This window comes from Hylobates moloch, unplaced genomic scaffold, assembly GCF_009828535.3.
Source record: "Hylobates moloch isolate HMO894 unplaced genomic scaffold, HMol_V3 SCAFFOLD_11, whole genome shotgun sequence".
Lineage (NCBI taxonomy): Eukaryota > Metazoa > Chordata > Mammalia > Primates > Hylobatidae > Hylobates > Hylobates moloch.
The window spans coordinates 101,688,533-101,707,886 of record NW_026652286.1 but is presented as its reverse complement, the minus strand read 5'-3'; the positions used below and the strand labels follow the sequence as shown (position 1 = coordinate 101,707,886).

The following is a 19,354-nucleotide window of genomic DNA, read 5'->3' as shown; positions in this document are numbered from 1 at the left end:
TGGTGATAATTGTTAGAAGTGCACACTGTGCAGTCGTCCAGTCACACCCCAGACCCGCTGAATCAGAAACCCTGGGCGTGGGACCCAGCAGTTGGTCGTTCATCTAACTTTCCAGGTGATTCTGATGTCTGCTAGGACTTGAGAACGAACCACTGCAGCAGTTCACTCTTTTCAATGTCCCTTCCAGCTCTGAAATTCTGTTACTCTAAAGAAATGATAATAACATGGTTTCTGTATCTTCTTTACTAGGTTATAGTAGGAAGACTAATGTATGTAAAAGTTATTTTTGATGTCTCTGCTACTGCTTTGGCTATTACACATGAATGTAAGGATTTTGATTCTCTGGATTGGGTAGTACTAATATAACTTTAGGATTTGTTCTTCCCGTATTTTAGTGTACTCCTCTAACTTCCTTTCACTTCCTGTGACTAAAAACATTCTATCAATGAAAAGTCGGAACATACTCTTTTACTTTGTCATTCTGAGTTTGTCTTCAGCATCTTGATTTTATATTCTAGTTCCATAATTTACTCAAAGATTTATTTATGGAGTAGTAGTTAAGAGGGCAGATACTGGGATGTAGATAGGCCTGGGTTCCAATTCTGACTCCATCATTTAATAGTTTTATAATGTTAAAGAAGTTATTTGAACTTCTTAGTGTCATAATTTCCTTGGCTGCAAAATGAGAATAATAGTACCTACCTCATGTGGTTGTATCTGATTTAAAGGAGATATTACATATAAGGCAGGTAGCACAGTGCCTGGCATTCAGTATATGTTTGTTACTATTCTTAATCCTTGTCTTCTTTTTTTGCCTTTATTCTCTACTCACACCTAAAATCATTTTCTTTAACTCTGTATTATTTTTGGACACTTAATATTTCCTATTCCCAGATACGTCATATTCCCACTTATTTTGCAGCTTGTGAGGTTGGATCCAAATATGAAGATATGTATAAAAATGATCTTTGTGAAAATAGTTACTAATACTAAAATTCGCATGTTTAATATCCATTTTCTGCTTTGGCTGCACTGTGTAGAGTGTGCTGTCTGGAAGGTGGATGTTTGCTTACTATTTCACTTATGCCTCTCCAGGCTGTTTGGTTCTTTCTGTCATGTGTTCATTTCTTTTCTATAAGAAAAGACAGACCCGTGGCTATCTTAATGTTGATTGATTATTTTCTCTTTCATAGAAAGAGGCCTCAAAATAAGATGAAAAAGTCTCCTGTGGGTAGCTGGCGTTCCTTTTTCAACTTGGGGAAATCATCATCTGTTTCTAAACGAAAGCTGCAGCGGAATGAGAGTGAGCCTTCAGAGATGAAAGCCATGGCTCTGAAAGGTGAGTGCCTGGGAGAGTCTCACTTCTGCTGCTGTCATGATGGTCTTCGGTTGCTCTGGGCACATTCTTCACATATTATGATCTGCCTCCATAACGTGTTCACAATTGTGTCACACATACGGAGTGTCTTCTTTCACCAATTCTTTATTCCTAAATTGAAAAGTAACATAAATTATATATAAATATGTAGAAGTACACAATTTCTTTTCTTAAAGAAACTATATAGATTATATATAGTGTAAATGTGATTAAATTCACATATACCTTGTATATTGTTGTAAATAAATACTGCTATGGTATCTAAATTTATTGATCTGTATTTTTACAGATCTAAAAAATTTCAAAACCGTGTTTCAACATAACTTTCAAGTTTATAACTCTTTTAACTAAAGAAGGTATTTTTCATTAGTTGTCTCATTAATAGAATATCTTATTAGATCAAATAAATCTATTACTGTCGAAAAACTACTCTTTTGAAAATAGTTTAAAAGCCATATTCTATTGACTTCTGAATCTAGGAAGGATAGTAGTACTTTCTTCTTAGGTAATGTTAGAAGTGTAATGTTCAATTCATTTAATTCGTCATTCAGTTTGCAATCATGTAGCACATGTGCTAGCTATTTTGATAGCAGGCTCTGCAGATAGAAAATTAAGGTAGTACCTCTGCCTTCCAAGTCAAATTGGGAAGTCATACATGTGAGAAAGTAAATTTTAGTGCAGAATCATAGTTATTGAGATACTGGTTTAGGCTAGGTACAGTGGCTTACACCTGTAATCCCAACACTTTAGGAGGCCAAGTCGGGAAGATCACTTGAAGCCAGGAGTTCAAGACCAGCCTGGGCAACAAAGTGAGGCCCTGCATCTACAAAATAATAATAATAATAATAATAATAATAAATTGCAAATAAGCAAGGCTCGGTGGCACACACCTCTAGTCTCAGCTGCTCTGGAGGCTGAGGTAGGAGGATTGCTTGAGCCCAGGAGGTTGAGGCTGCAGTGAGCTATGGTTGTGCCACTGCACTCCAGCCTGGGTGACAAAGTGAGACATAGTCTCTTAAAAAATAAAAGAAATAGTTACATGAGATAGTTATGATAAGAATAGTCAACTGTTGTAGGGGAGGGACTAGTGGTTAGAAAATACAACCTATGATAGGGGTTTTCAAGAGAAGTAGGAATTCACCTAACTGACAGGGGACTAAGAATGGTATTTCAGGAGATGGGAGCAGAGTGAAAAGAAGCCAGCTGAGGGCTGAATTCTGGAGAGAAGCAATGTTTAAAGGTGGGAAAGGAAGAATTGTCATGAGAGGAGAGTAAGAAGAAATGATTATAAAGGTAGGCAGAGAAAAAAAGAGAGATGCATGCGATCCTCAGCAAGGGAGGAGGGGGTAAAAAGAAAGGGTTCGTAGTGCTGCCAAGGGGTTAAAGAGGATGAAGATATTTAGCGAATAAGATTCACATACGTACATAAAGTTACCTGTGTTAGTATCCCAGAGTTCCCGTAACAAATTACCACAAGTCAAGTGGTAAAAAAACAACAATTTTTTTTCCCTCGTGGTTCTGGAAGCTCAAAGTCTGAAATCAAGGTATCAGCAGGGCTGTGCTCGCTCCAGAGGCTCCAGGGAAAAATCCTTGCTTGCCTTTCCCAGCTCGTGGTGGCTCCTGGCATTCCTTGATGTGTGGCAGCATCCCTCCAATCTTTGCCTCCGTCTCCACATGGCCATCTCTGTGTTTTCTTACAAGGACACCAGTCGTTGGGTGTAGGGCCCACTCTAAATCCAGTATGATGTTATCTCAAGATACCATATTGCTCTTTAGGAAATGTAAAAGAAAGAAGCATCTTAGTTAATCTCTATGCTCAAATTCATAATCCTTTAGAAAAGAGATTTTTCACTCGGGAAACCATTTGAGAACAGTATAACACATTATATAATAGAATACTAAATTGCTGTCAAAATGTACAGCTAATCACTCTCAAAAGTTTAAATGTATCAAGAAAAACACTGATCCCATTAACCACATATGTAACAAATTAGAAATCTTCACACTGTTTGTTTTTTTATTCTTCAGGTGGCAGGGCAGAAGGAACTCTCCGTTCAGCTAAAAGTGAGGAGTCTCTTACATCTCTCCATGCAGTTGATGGTAAGACTAAAAGCATCAGTCATTTTATTCTATAATATATTGCATAAAAGAATACTGCAATTGAGTATATTTTTATATATCTGTGCTTAATAAATAGGCTATTAACTCATTTCCTAGGAATACTAGCATCTATTAGTATTATTCAGATTAAAATTCATTGATGCTTTCACATGGTCGCAATCTTTAATCTTTTCATTTTTGGCATGACTGCCTATTCAGTTTACATAAAAGTAGCTGAAATATTTCAAGTTAACCATTTATATTTATTATTGTCTAGTGAAAACTTGTGTTATTACTATTTCCTTTAGATTTTACAATGGTAGCATAATTTTATAAAGTGTATAATTAAGCAGTTTTGATATTTAGACCAGTAGTCTTTTGTCTTGCAAATGGCTTATCCTGGTCTTAAATTTCATAGATCGGATTGATTACATGTGGTCCTCATTTACAAGGATAATTAATACTTGGAGAAGGCAACTTAAAATAAATCTTTGGCCAGACGTGATGGCTCACACCTGTAATCCCACCACTTTGGGAGGCCAAGATGGGTGGATCACCTGAGGTCAGGAGTTCCACACCAGCCTGGCCAACGTGGTGAAACCTCGTCTCTACTAAAAATACAAAAGTTAGCTGGGCGTAGTGTTGGGCACCTGTAATCCCAGCTACTTGGGAGGCTTAGGCAGGAGAATCGCCTGAACCCAGGAGGCAGAGGTTGCAGTGAGTCTAGATTACACCACTGCACTCCAGCCTGGGTGACAAGAGTGAAACTCTGTCTCAAAAAAAAAAAAAAAATTTTTTTTTAAAATAAGGACCCAAATTTCATGGTTAAGAGTGAAAAGAGGTTTGACTGCAACGTAACTTAAAAAACAAAACTAAAAAATTGTGCAAATAAGTTTATTTTCTCTTTTATTTAGCAAAAGTTGGATTATGGTTACATCTATGCACTACATTTTAGAATAAAGAATTCAATGTCAATTTGGAAGAAGCTGTTTTTTATAAAACCGTGTAATAGCATAATAGGACATTCTTCACTTATTTGAATTGATTTGAATTGAGTTTTGCCATTGCAGCAGAATTATAAAGAAAGTCCTTTTAAAAAAACTAGCCAAGAGCTACATTGATTTCCAAAGGGCTTGTCAATCCAGTGATAGTCAAGAGCAAGTGAAATCTTGCTCTGTTGAAATATCCTGGAGTATCATCATCTTGGTCAGCTTTCTCATCTTCATTGGATAACTCTTCTAACTGCCAGATCCTCACTGACCAGTGGCTTTGCTTTGATTCCAGAAGTTCTTCCCCATCACTTTATCTGAGTGGCTGACATCTATGAGTTTTCCAAGATTTTCAATTAAACTAGTCAAGATAACCTACAAAAACAATGCAGCAAGCTAGGTAGATATTAGTGTTAAGCAGAAGATATTTGTAAGGAATTAATTTTATGGGTGATCAGTACATTTGTGAATATATATATATATATATATATATATATATATATATATATATAAAAGACAGAGTCTCACTTTGTTGCCCAGGTTGTAGTACAGTGGTGCAAACTTGGATCACTGCAACTTCCAACTCCCTGTTTAAGTGATTATCTTGTCTCAGCCTCCCAAATAGCTGGGACTACAGGCATGCGCCACCACGCCTGGCTAACTTTTATATTTTTAGTAGATATGGGGTTTTGCCATTTAGGCCAGGCTAGTCTCGAACTCTTGACCTCAGGTGATCTGCCCACCTCAGCTTCCCAAAGTGCTGGGATTATAGGCATGAGCCGCTGTGACCTGTCAATATATTTATATTTATTAAAATAGTTTCTGCCTCTTGAAATTACTTTTTAACTATGGCAATTAAAATAATCCTAACAGAATAGAGAGTTTCTTTTTTACCAGTTGGATATTTAGCAACATCATAAAATTATGTAATACTCTCTGCCACTCTTCAGGACTCTGCTTGGGAAACTTAAAACCTATTCTTAAAGAAAAAAATGAAGTTCTTGTTTAGTATCTGAAAGGAATTTTTTACTAAATATACATAAATGCTTTATGGGATTGTGAAGATTTTTTCATTGAGAAGTTCAATTTATTTAGAAATTTGAATATTGTAAGGATGTTTCCCCACACAAAAAAAATCAATTTTGCTATTATAGATTCAAAATGCCACTCAAAAGTGATTAATTCCACCTCATAAGTCATATGAGGGCCAGTGATAAAATAAGACACAAAGAAATGAAAAACTTGCCCGAAGTCACACCAAGAATCAATGTTGGATTAGTAATAGAATCCAAGCATTCTGAGTTCTCTTTCCTCTCCAGACCATGAAATACTGCATTCACCCTCTGATTCTATCACGTGTTTGCTATTTAGCATTTGGTTTTGGAGTTCTGTTATCTCAAGTTTAAATGATCTGTGTGCACCGAAAGAATTTTCAGAAAGAAAATGAGAAGTAACACTTCCTTCACCTAGAGAGTAAGTTACTGCTGTACTGAGTAGGTGACTTACCACAGCATTCTGTATGTAAGATGTTCTTACTTTGACATTGTTATTCGTTTTTTCCAGGTGATTCCAAGCTCTTCCGACCCAGAAGACCCAGATCTTCCAGTGATGCACTGTCTGCCTCTTTCAATGGAGAAATGCTGGGGAACCGCTGTAACTCCTATGATAATCTGCCTCATGACAATGAGAGTGAGGAGGAAGGAGGGCTGCTCCATATCCCAGCCCTTATGTCTCCTCATTCAGCTGAGGATGTTGACTTGAGCCCACCAGACATTGGAGTAGCCAGCCTGGATTTTGATCCAATGTCATTTCAATGTAGTCCTCCTAAGGCCGAATCAGAATGTCTGGAGAGTGGTGCTTCCTTTTTAGATTCACCAGGATACTCCAAGGATAAACCAAGTGCCAATAAAAAGGATGCAGAAACAGGTGGTAGCCAATGTCAGACTCCAGGAAGCACAGCAAGCTCTGAACCTGTCTCTCCTCTTCAGGAGAAACTGAGTCCATTCTTTACCCTGGACTTGAGCCCAACTGAAGATAAATCATCTAAGCCATCCTCCTTTACTGAAAAGGTCGTCTATGCTTTCTCTCCGAAGATAGGACGGAAATTAAGCAAATCACCTTCTATGAGCATATCTGAGCCAATTTCAGTGACCCTACCACCACGGGTGTCAGAAGTCATTGGTACAGTCTCAAATACCACAGCTCAGAATGCATCATCTTCAACCTGGGACAAATGCGTTGAAGAAAGGGATGCCACAAATAGATCCCCCACCCAGATAGTAAAGATGAAAACAAATGAGACAGATGCCCAAGAAGGATTTGAATCTGAAGTCCAGCCCCTGGACCAGGTGGCTGCTGAAGAAGTAGAATTGCCAGGGAAAGAGGATCAGTCTGTCTCAAGCAGTCAGAGTAAGGCTGTAGCTTCTGGACAGACTCAGACAGGTACCGTTTGTTTTCCTCCATTCTTTCTTTAAGTTAAGAGGGATCTTCAATCCTGTGTGCCATCTGTGCCTTTTAAGAGAGAAATTTGTCCACAGCTAGCCTTTAATCAAAGAGAATGCTTTTCTTGGTGGTGCTGATGGCTCAGAGCCCTAAATTAAAAGCAGTCAAACAAAACTCCCCAAAAGGGCCAATGGTCCTGCTTCAAATCTTCACAAAAGTCCCCTTATCTCCTTGGACAGTGAGAATTCGTGGATAATTTTTGCACAACTGCGTAGCTCTTGATTCTGTTTTCTCTTCTAATAAAATATCTTTATTGTAGCCTTCCAAGTTAACAAGCCAGCTACACCATCAAATGTAAAAACTGTTCATAATAACAATCTACAAGCACTTGAAGCTTGTTTTCTAAGCAATCTTTTCTGAGCCAGGTGAGGGACCTGCTTTTTTTCCCCCCATCTCTGTAGCAATTCAAGAAGAGATTGCAGTCTTTATACACTGTTTGTTTTAGTTTTCCTTCTGAACCAGATATGTTTTCTACAGCATTTGCATGTGGGATAGAAGATCATGGATTGCCATTTTGAAATATGGAAGGCACCTATTTTTTAATGATCACATGGGGAGTGTTTGGCTTTCCATTTAGGATAACGTAAGCTACCTTTTCACTCTCATTTTTTTTCCCAATTTCCCACTAGGAGCAGTTACCCATGACCCCCCTCAGGATTCCGTTCCTGTCAGTTCAGTCTCTCTTATCCCACCACCACCGCCTCCGAAAAATGTTGCCCGAATGTTGGCGCTAGCATTAGCTGAGTCCGCACAGCAAGCCTCAACTCAGTCATTGAAGAGACCAGGGACCTCTCAGGCTGGGTATACAAATTATGGAGACATAGCGGTGGCTACAACTGAAGATAATCTGTCCAGTTCTTACTCTGCAGTTGCTCTAGATAAGGCCTATTTCCAAACCGATCGACCAGCAGAGCAGTTCCACCTCCAGAATAATGCACCAGGAAACTGTGACCATCCTCTACCAGAGACAACAGCTATTGGGGATCCTACCCATTCCAACACAACTGAATCTGGGGAGCAACATCAAGCAGACTTAACAGGGAATCAGCCACATCAAACATATTTATCTGGGGACCCAGAAAAGGCCAGAATGACTTCAGTTCCCTTAGACTCAGAGAAGTCTGACGATCATGTAAGTTTCCCTGAAGACCAGCCTGGGAAGAGCAGTATGCCAACTGTCTCCTTCTTGGATCAGGAGCAGCCTGGGAAGAACAGTGTGCCAACTGTCTCCTTCTCGGATCAGGACCAGTCTCCACCCCGTTTCTACAGTGGAGATCAGCCTCCTTCTTACCTTGGTGCAAGTGTGGATAAACTCCATCACCCTTTAGAATTTGCAGACACATCTCCCACACCTCCTAATTTACCTAGGGATAAAATCTTCCTTCCTTCTGGGTCCCTTGCAGACAAATCACCCACACCTCCTAATTTACCTAGCGATAAAATCTATCCTCCTTCTGGGTCCCCCGAAGAGAATACCAGCACAGCCACCATGACTTATATGACAACTACTCCAGCAACAGCCCAAATGAGCACCAAGGAAGCCAGCTGGGATGTGGCTGAACAACCCACCACTGCTGATTTTGCTGCTGCCACACTTCAGCGCACGCACAGAACTAATCGTCCCCTTCCCCCTCCACCTTCCCAGAGATCTGCAGAGCAGCCACCAGTTGTGGGGCAGGTACAAGCAGCAACCAATATAGGATTAAATAATTCCCACAAGGTAAGAAGGGGAAGATATCAGTGAGATGAAATATACTATTACCAAAGGTATGTCACTTTTCAGCAGGGTGTGTTGTTATCTTTGAGTCAGACGCAACAATTACTTTTAAGCCCTGTGGCCGGTTTCCATGAAATAGTTCCCATTTGAGGTTGGAATCTGCCATTACCTTGATGCTGGCTTTTCCCCAGGAAAGGAGTAGCTCCTAGATGACTATAGCTTAACTCTACCTGCTCCCTTTCCTTCCTAAAGTGTCTTGGTAGTTTATTCCAGTAACACAAAGAGATCAGGATCAAATGAGACAAAGTGGGCTTTACGGTTGTGGGTTGCTTTTTTTATTTTTTTCCGACTCCATCACTGACTCATTGTGACTTTGGGCAAGTCATTTACCCACCCTCTGCCAATTATTCACAGTTACACGATGAAAATACTTCATTCTCAAAACATTCGTAAGACTGTCTGCCTTGCAGACTTTTTGGAAGTGTAAGAGATTATAGTGCCTTGGGATTCTTTGTTACTTTCCTAGCATTCACCAGCAGTTTGTCCCATAGTCAGGTACCTGTTTCAATGAGAGAATGTAGTATGCAGAATGCTAAGGTTTCTTCCTGAATTTCCTCATATTTTAAGAAAGTGCCACAGGTTGTTTTTCTTTTATATGGTCACCTTGAACTATTAATAGGACTTAAGATTTTAGACCTTAGTGCAGGATGCTGTGTTTACTGCTTTTCAAGGATAGCGTGTTTTCAGTATGAGGATTATCTTTGGCCAGGCTAAGGTGGAATCAAAGGTAGGAGAGAGGCAGTAGCCTCTGATTTGAATATTGCCTTTCCCTATTTTTGAAGGCCTAAAACTGCTAACTGTGTACAACTGTGAATTTCAAAAGTCTCTCCAGATGATAGAATTAACTCTTAATTTAACAAAATGTCCTTGGTGTTGAGACTGAGCTAGACTAATAAACTGGGTATGTATTTTTAAGCTCTACAGTATTACTTGACTAAACCTCTCTTTTGGTTTGTATATTAAAATCATGCCATAGGCAACCTCATCTCGCATTTAAAACCTCTCATAAATTAGAAAACTTTGAATGGTTCTCCAAAGATAATACTGGGTATTGTACAAAATAGCAGCACAAGCCTTCTTTTCCTAGCAATGGGTACAGATTCATTGCAACCACATGGCTTGGGAAAGTTCAAGCTGCTACCCAACCAACCTCAATTTGTGAGTTACAAATTAATAGTACTTGATTCATAGAGGGAACAAAAAATAGACCCATAGTATTATCATCTTTCAATAGGTTCAAGGAGTAGTTCCAGTTCCAGAGAGGCCACCTGAACCTCGAGCCATGGATGACCCTGCGTCTGCCTTCATCAGTGACGGTGGTGCCGCTGCTGCTCAGTGTCCCATGGCTACGGCTGTCCAGCCAGGCCTGCCTGAGAAAGTGCGGGATGGTGCCCGGGCCCCGCTGCTGCACCTGCGCACCGAGTCTGTCCCTGCACATCCCTGTGGCTTTCCTGCACCACTGCCCCCCACCAGGATGATGGAGAGTAAGATGGTTGCTGCCATACACTCCAGCAGTGCAGATGCCACCAGCAGTTCAAATTATCATTCCTTTGTCACTGCTTCATCCGCCTCTGTGGACGATGCATTGCCTTTACCACTTCCTGTCCCACAACCCAAGCATGCTTCTCAGAAAACAGTTTACTCCTCCTTTGCTAGGCCCGATGTCACCACTGAACCCTTTGGTCCAGAAAACTGTTTGCATTTCAATATGACTCCAAACTGCCAGTACCGTCCCCAGAGTGTACCTCCACATCACAATAAATTGGAGCAGCACCAAGTGTATGGTGCCAGGTCAGAGCCACCAGCCTCCATGGGTCTTCGTTATAACACATATGTGGCCCCAGGAAGAAACGCATCTGGACACCACTCCAAGCCATGCAGCCGGATCGAGTATGTGTCTTCTTTGAGCTCCTCTGTTAGGAATACCTGTTACCCTGAAGACATTCCACCATACCCTACCATCCGGAGAGTGCAGTCTCTCCATGCTCCGCCGTCTTCCATGATTCGCTCTGTTCCCATTTCACGGACAGAAGTTCCCCCAGATGATGAGCCAGCCTACTGCCCAAGACCCCTGTACCAATATAAGCCATATCAGTCCTCCCAGGCCCGCTCAGATTATCATGTCACTCAGCTTCAGCCTTACTTTGAGAATGGCCGGGTCCACTACAGGTATAGCCCATATTCCAGTTCTTCTAGTTCCTATTACAGTCCAGATGGGGCCCTGTGTGATGTGGATGCCTATGGCACAGTCCAGTTGAGACCCCTTCACCGCCTTCCCAATCGAGACTTTGCTTTCTACAATCCTAGGCTGCAAGGAAAGAACTTGTACAGTTATGCTGGTTTGCCTCCACGTCCCCGGGCCAATGTGACTGGCTATTTCTCTCCCAATGACCATAATGTAGTCAACATGCCTCCAGCTGCTGATGTAAAGCACACCTACACCTCATGGGATCTTGAGGACATGGAAAAATACCGCATGCAGTCGATCCGGAGAGAGAGCCGTGCTCGGCAGAAGGTGAAAGGGCCTGTTATGTCCCAATATGATAACATGACCCCGGCTGTGCAGGACGACTTGGGTGGGATCTATGTCATCCATCTGCGTAGTAAATCAGATCCTGGGAAAACTGGACTTCTCTCAGTGGCAGAAGGAAAGGAGAGCCGCCATGCAGCCAAGGCCATCGGTCCTGAGGGGGAGGACCGCTTCTATAGGAGGCATCCCGAGGCAGAGGTGGACAGAGCCCACCACCACGGAGGCCATGGTAGCATGCAGCCGGAGAAGCCATCCCTGCCTCAGAAGCAGAGCAGCCTGAGGAGCAGGAAGCTTCCTGACATGGGCTGCAGTCTCCCTGAGCACAGGGCACACCAGGAAGCAAGCCATAGGCAGTTCTGTGAGTCAAAGAATGGGCCTCCTTATCCCCAGGGAGCTGGCCAGTTAGATTATGGGTCCAAAGGGATTCCAGACACTTCTGAGCCAGTCAGCTACCATAACTCTGGAGTAAAATATGCTGCATCCGGGCAAGAAACTTTAAGACTGAACCACAAAGAGGTAAGGCTCTCCAAAGAGATGGAACGACCCTGGGTTAGGCAGCCTTCTGCCCCAGAGAAACACTCCAGAGACTGCTACAAGGAGGAAGAACACCTCACTCAGTCAATGGTCCCACCCCCTAAACCAGAGCGGAGTCATAGCCTCAAACTCCATCATACCCAGAACGTGGAGAGGGACCCCAGTGTGCTGTACCAATACCAACCACACGGCAAGCGCCAGACCAGTGTGACTGTTGTGTCCCAGTATGATAACCTGGAAGATTACCACTGCCTGCCTCAGCACCAGCGAGGAGTCTTTGGAGGGGGCGGCATGGGGACGTATGTGCCTCCTGGCTTTCCCCATCCACAGAGCAGGACCTATGCTACAGCTTTGGGTCAAGGGGCCTTCCTGCCCACAGAGTTGTCCTTGCAGCATCCTGAAACACAGATCCATGCAGAATGAGCCCTGGGAGCAATAGAGTTGAAGCAGCCTCTGCTGGACAGTGGACTGTTCTATTTTTTTCAATAACCAAAAATATTAAAAAAACAAAAAATACTATAAAACCCCTGACCACATTTAAAAAAAGATAATAAAAGTAAACAAATCAGCATCTTTTTCCCCTTCCCTGCTTCATTACCCCCTCTTCCATCTATAGACTTTGTCATTTTTGTCTTTAGAAAAAATCTGAAGGATGGTAAAGCCCCGTGCTGAAACCCAGTAGAGAAACCTGTCTCAGGACACACTTGCCATCTAGGGCTAGCTTGAAAGAGCCTGAGGACTGCCTTTAGCTGAATTTGAATTCAGCATTGTCCTTTCTTCTTAGTATTTGCTGCATAATTCAGAGCAGTTCACATCGATTTCCTGGTAGGCGTCTGCATTCCCTGTTGTGTTCCTGCTTCTCCTTCAGTAGCTGCACAACTTGCGCAGATCGACACACTGTTGTCACTTCATTCTCCCTGTCTGAGAAGGATCTTGTGTTCAGTTAGAGTCGTGGAAAAATCCCTGATCCTTCAAGATCAGTCAGACAGTTAGCAACATTATAATTAAAAATAAGAAATTAAGACTTTAAATTAAACATTTGGTAGAGTCCTCATAAAACACCAGACTACTTAGACTCAGGCTGAACCATACTCTTTCTATTCTTATTTTTCATCCTTGTTCCTCACGGTTCAGTGAATGGGCTCATATCATGACAGAAGGGATTTTTAAAAGTTAGTATTTAAGGAAACTTCTTTAGGTGGAAGAAAGTAAAGTTCTTATTGTCAGTGAACTTTGTTAGCACTAGAAAACTCTTGATGCTTTTAATGCATTGCCTGCCTTCAGGTTTTCTTCTTACCCCACCCCTCAATAAGATTTGGTGAATTGTAATTCTAGTAAAACATGTCATACCATTGGTTTTCCTAAATTATCAACTTTCTTTCATTAAAAAAAAAAAAAAAAAGCCCAGCATGGTTTGACTGGATAGACACACATAATTTATTATGAATATAAATTTCCATGTTTGTTTCTGTTCCTAAACCAGAGTACAGGGTCCCTGGGAATTTAAGTAGCTACGCATTATCTATTATTAGACTGCAAGTTCCTGCAATAACTGCTTAGTTCACAGCCCCATTTCACCAGTGGAGTTCTGGGCAGTTATTGCTGTCCTAAGGCATAACTGTCGTTTGCTTACTCTATACTTGTGTGGTCACAGTCTTAATGTAATTACCATCTACACCAGCATTTCAGGTATAGCTCTTTATACCTCTGGAGACATGTAAAGCATGTTTAACACCCACGACTTTTGAAAGTTGCATTCCTTACTAGAGTAGGCACTCTCTAGCCCAACTCCATTCTATGTTCTCAGCTCCCTCCAACCCCCAAATACGTCAGACTAGCAAGGCAGTCCTATGTTTACAAAACAAGTTTAGATTGTCATTTCATTCCATAACTCTTAATAATACTCAAGTTTTATACATTCACGTATTTTAAATGCTCAGTCTGTAGAAGACACTAGGAGAATTGCATTCCATTTATTGGACGGTTGCTGCTCTGGCTTTTTAGAACTTGAAATTAATTTTTATTTAGAGCAAAGGAGGAAATCTTTTAAGAGGCTAAAATCATGCTGCTATTATTGCTGTGAAATTGTATAAAGATTAGGTTTCATGCCAGTTTTTATTTTAAAAAATAATGTGCATTTTAAGGGTTTATATTTAGAAAAAGAAATAAAATGTTTTAAGAACAACACATTGATATGTGGAAATATTCTATAAGGTTTTCTTTTGTTCCCTTAGAATTCACTGGAGGGATGCAGTAAAAACTGTAGTAGAAACCTTGAAATACCCAAATGTGAAGAGGTCTGTGGAAATTGAGGCCTCTACATTAAAAGTGCAGACCCAACTGTTTTACAGTCAAAGTGCTAGGAAACCTGATAGGATACTTCCCTTTGGCACAAAAACACCTTGGGTGCTACATACAGGAGTTTGACCTTTGGTGAATATGTGGCACTAATTTTTTTTACCTTAATCATATTTTTGTCAATTAGGCAACCCATTGCCCCTTGGAGACCACACCAGCCCTGCAAGTTCTCACCAGCAGCATGGAGGTTAGAAAGAGGGGCTGCTGTGACCAGGAGATACACACGGCTTTAAGGAACTGAGAGCCTAAAGAAAGTAACCCAGGGAGTCCGGTCCAGTTTTAATATTTGTGGATTTGTTGTCACACACATTGTTTAGTCCTGAAACTAAAGCCTATTTTATAACTAGTAGGGTTAATTCCTCAAAACAATTTCCTTATTAATAAATGTCCTATGGGTTTAGAAATATCAGGTAAATTTTTCGAATACAGAATGATGATTGCAATTACTGTTATAAGCGTGAAACACAAACTTTAGATCAAATCTAGAGTTGCTTCATTTAATGCATGCTAGCAACAGCCTTAACTTTGGATTCAGTTATTTGAAACACTTTTCCGGCATCTTTCCCTTTCTAATGTTGTGGGGTGGAAACCGGACAGCAAATCACTGTGAGCCGGGTACCTCAGCACAGTCCACCTTGTGTGTGACTTTACAAATGGGGTAACTGAATGTTATTACTTTCAAATTTTGACACGGAGCATTCTGATCAAGGAAATGGAGCTGCCTTATACATTAAACCCGTGATTTAATCCTATTGACATTTTCATAGCCATGCCTCCGGATTTTATCTTTTTGGCAAAATTCTGATTCCACAGTTTGGTCTGATTGAAATAAATATTCCCTGGACGTCTGGCTAAAAATTTTGCTAACAATCCCAGAGGTGCCATTTTCTTATTAATAAATTTCATCGGAGCCTTATTTCTTACTATATTCAATTTCCTTTCAAACATGCAAGTCCCTGGGATGGTCCCACGACTAGGGCCTGCACATTTCTTACAATGGCAAAGCATTTTTTAAAATTTAGGGTCAGGTTGAAAAATTTTAGGACTAATTCTGTAGAGAGGAGGGACTGTTACTAACGTGAGTGGGGACAGAGGAGTAGGTTACCACATTTGGAGCAGTAATAGATGCAAACGATGTAAATTTGAAATTTGCCCCTTTAGTTAAAGAAGGAGCCTGCAAAGTCCATTTCTCTGTTTTCAGCCCTGTCAGTCACCCATTTAGGATGTTGGCAAAGTATTGCTTGAGCAGAATGTGTAAGAAAGTAATAAAGAAAGCAAAAGTATGTCAGAGAGTTACTTCTTCCACATGGTTAGAGGCATGTGATTTTCAGCACTGTGTGTTACAGAAATGTCAGGAATGGTGTATTATAACGTGTGCAAGATAATGTCAGTGTGCACAGAGGGTCTTTTTTCCTTATCTGATTAGTACTGTTAATGTTCAAAGAATAAAAATGGTTTTACAGTTTAGATTCTGAGATAGCAAAACCTGATTTTTCAACCATGACCTGCATGAGAGAAGCATCCTAGGAAGTCTTAGATCATACTTTTGAGTTTTTAATTTTAATTTATATAGTTTTTTTATGTCTTAATATTTTTGTGAACTGGTGTAAATTGTTAATGCATATAAGCTTGTGTATTTTTGTAAATAGTTTTGTGATTTATTTCTTGCCCCATATGTAAATATTTAGAGTCTCATTTCTTGCAAACTTATTTGAAGCTGAGTTGTGGGTTTGGGTTTTGTTTGTTTCTTTGGTTGCCGGGTGGGGTGGGGGGTGGCAGGGGAGGGAGGAAGGGATTTTTGTACCTGGAGATGGAGATATCTTGTGGTTTAAAGCAAATGTCCCACTGAAAGTGATTCAAATATCAACAGAATTATTTCAGGTTAAAACAGACTGCTTTGTGTATGTGTTTCCTTTTTGACCCGATATGAATGATAATGAAATAGTGGGGGTGATTGATTTGGGGAATTAGGACCAAAGGACACATGTTTTTATGACACATCCTATTATGCCCAGTGGTACATTATTTGAGGAAAGGGGTTAAGTGTCTCCTGTCGTTATCTATTTACCACCTTTTGCTGCCTGGCCACGTTTCCCCCAAGTCAAACACTGTTCCCTGTAGAGTGGTGGAGGCCTCTTGATCCATCCTGGAGAGTCTGGGCTGACTTGCTGCTTCCTGCTTCTGAAGGAGTCCACGCTCCGCTCTTGCAGCCTGGTTCCCGAGTGTGCACTTCTCAGGAAACTGAATCAGCTTATCTCAGGATCCTTCAAAGGGGATTCTGAGTAAAACCGTATCTTTACAGATTCCCAGGAAACATCTTGGACATCCTGTTTTCTCTCTCTTAAGGGTGAGATGACCATAAAAGAATCATGCCCCAGATGAGGCCACCTGTGGTGAGCTGGCTCGCAGCAAACCCAGATCAAGTGTCAGTGAGACACTTGAACCAAGTACTGCAAGTGACCCAGCTGCCCAGCAGGGCTCCAGCGTTTCTTCTGCTGCCACAGTTCTCAAAATAAATACTTCAGTATCAACCAGGACTTAAAGGTGAGGCGGGGAGGACCCTCAATATTCAGCTATTGAATATTGGTTTTCCTATTGAGAGTCAAATTGCAAATCATTCTTCATTTTAAGGTGTTAGGGCCCTATTTTTTTTTTCTTGCCAGCAATAGGAAAAGTTGCCTGTTTATTCCAGATGGCCCTAGTAAGCCAACCGTCTTTTCTGTGCCTGCATACCACACTCCAGACCTCAGCCAAGATACAGCATCTGCTTCAGTGAGCGTCCTCAGACCTGAGTAAGTGTTCCCATGGAAACTGCTCAGATGGGATGAAAGAAAAGATACAGCCGCAGCTCCACTGGGTCTTCTACTCAGTTTTCAGGACTCTGCTTTCCATGCCAACTATTTCGTCACCAAACTTTATACTGACAAAAATATGGTACCTACCTCTTAAAATGTGTATCACTGAGGAATCAGTAACACATACGTGGTGGTTGAGATTTTAGTCATTTCTGGTTGTACAGGAAGAGGCACATTTTAAAGTAACACTGACTCCCCATCCAGTAAAACCTTGGGCATCTGGAAACACCAGAAATAAGACATTTTAGTTGGTCATGTTTTCCATGCAGTTGACAGTGTACCTCTGAAAAAGTATAAGGTGTAATTTTATTTTAGACACTTTAATCAAAATACTTCCAGCATATATTTCCAACCACAAATTTTGAGTTCAGTGTAGTTTCATCACTTGTATCAATAGATGACTGCACCACACATAACTTAGGGATATCCTCGGGGGCACGCTGAGATAAAAGATTTGCATTTATACCAAGTGGTTTAACGCCAGTTCTTTTTATGTTTTTGTACCCCCTTTTTTTCAGTTTCGTATGTCTTTGCTGCTGTCACTTTTTGTTACTGTCTAGGAACAACCTATAAACCCTCCTCTTCCTTTTTCTCTTTGTAATTCTAATCTGGGGAGCAAAAGTGGTTCTGAACTGGAGTCCTGAAAGGTTATCCTGAATCGTGTGGCCTTTGTTTGTCTATTTTTTGTTACTCTGAGGCTCTTGTTCTTTTCTCCTAGCAAAGGGCTTGGATAGCTGAGTCTCAGAAAGGAGATGTTAGTGTATAAGATGCTCAGAAGGGAGAATGAAACAAAAGCTGTAAGAGTTCACCCTGCATTTGAGAGTCCGCGAGAAAGCAATGTGATTAGACGCAACGGCTTCTCTCCTGTTAATAACTGCAGTGTTTCTCCCCATAGGAGAATGCTAGGCTAGAAGACAGTTTGAGCATCCACAATTCAGAAACCAGAATATCATGCAGACAAAACAGCTTCAGCTGTCACTGAGTCATTTGCAATTCGTGTTCTTAATTCTCTAAAAATTTTTTGAAAAGCATCCTAGATTTCTCAGCCACTAGTTATGTTTTAAACTCGGCAAGTATTTCTCAAACTTCAGAATCCATTTAGAACACCTGGAGAGCTAGTTAAGATTCTTGAGCAACCACCAGATGGTGTGATCCAATGCGTCTGGGATTGGACTTACGAATCTAGTTTTGGTACCCACTCCATGTAATCCTGGTGCAGATGGCTAAGAAATACAGATCTAGGCAGCACATTTAATATGCTTGCAGGGGGAGCCATCTCTCATTCATTGGGGTTACCACCTTTTCCCATTCACACTTTGGTTCCCCTTCACTTTGGTGATACGGTAACAGAAATGTATCATTAATTTCTTTCTCCCCTTGGTATAAATATTAAGCCCCAGACTCATTTATAACAATGGCATGCAAAAATTAGAATTAATTGAACTGAACATACTATAGAAAATGCAGCATTCTTTAAAAAGGAGACAAAATACTGCTGGCTGAATACTCTAATGCCTCCTATTATATGCTTATATAATATTGTTAAGACGACCTGAGACATTTGGTCTGGTTAGGGAAGTGTAGCTAATTCACATTTGCTTTTTGACAGCTAACTTTTTCAAATACTGCACTCTGGCTGGGTGTGGTAGCTAATGCCTGTAATCCCAGCACTTTGGGAGGCCAAGGTGGGCGGATCACCTGAGGTCAGGAGTTCGAGACCACCCTGGCCAACATGGTGAAACCCTGTCTCTGCTAAAAATACAAAAACTAGCTGGGTGTGGTGGCACACGTGTACTCCCAGCTACTTGGGAGGCTGAGGCAGGAGAGTTGCTTGAACCCGGGAGGCGGAGGCTGCAGTGAGCTGAGTTCGTGCCACTGCACTCCAGCCTGGGCAACAGAGGGAAACTGTCTCAAAAACAACAACAAACAAGAAAATCAAATACTGCACTCATGGAAAACAAATAGCTCACAGGACCAAGTGATGTTCCTTCTTTTCTCACCAAAACTTTTACAAGAACTTTCGTCACATAATTAGCTTAAGTTTTTTCGTATTTTATCAATTCTGGGCAACGGTATAGCAATGTTTTTAAAAGCGGTAACGAACTATGCTTACTATAGTGCCAGTTGTGAGCCTTTTGCATCTGTTAACTCTTGTATTTCTCATAACCCATCAGTTTGTAGATGAAACCAAGGCTCAACCAAAGGTTCAACGCTCTGCCCAGTGGCATACAGTGAGTAATCCATGTGGAGCTGAAAGTCACACCTGCACACATTGACTCACAGCAGACTTTAGAGTTGGCTGGTTGAAGCTGGACTGCTACTAACTCTAAA

At 41.1% G+C, this 19,354-nt stretch overlaps 1 protein-coding gene across 6 annotated transcripts in view; it reads left to right on the top strand.

Moving 5' to 3' along the window:
- Nucleotides 1–12,381, top strand: part of ARHGAP32 (Rho GTPase activating protein 32) — a 309,513-nt gene extending 297,132 nt beyond the window's left edge. For all 6 annotated transcript variants that reach the window (XM_032167875.3, XM_032167877.3, XM_058447061.1 and 3 more), the window contains 5 exons: nucleotides 1,194–1,339; nucleotides 3,407–3,478; nucleotides 6,031–6,909; nucleotides 7,599–8,689; nucleotides 9,981–12,381. In XM_032167875.3, coding sequence (XP_032023766.1) covers nucleotides 1,194–1,339; nucleotides 3,407–3,478; nucleotides 6,031–6,909; nucleotides 7,599–8,689; nucleotides 9,981–12,233 — 4,441 coding nt within the window. In that variant the 3' untranslated portion in view covers nucleotides 12,234–12,381. The remainder of the gene's footprint in view (nucleotides 1–1,193; nucleotides 1,340–3,406; nucleotides 3,479–6,030; nucleotides 6,910–7,598; nucleotides 8,690–9,980) is intronic.
- The last annotated feature ends 6,973 nt before the right edge of the window (nucleotides 12,382–19,354 follow it).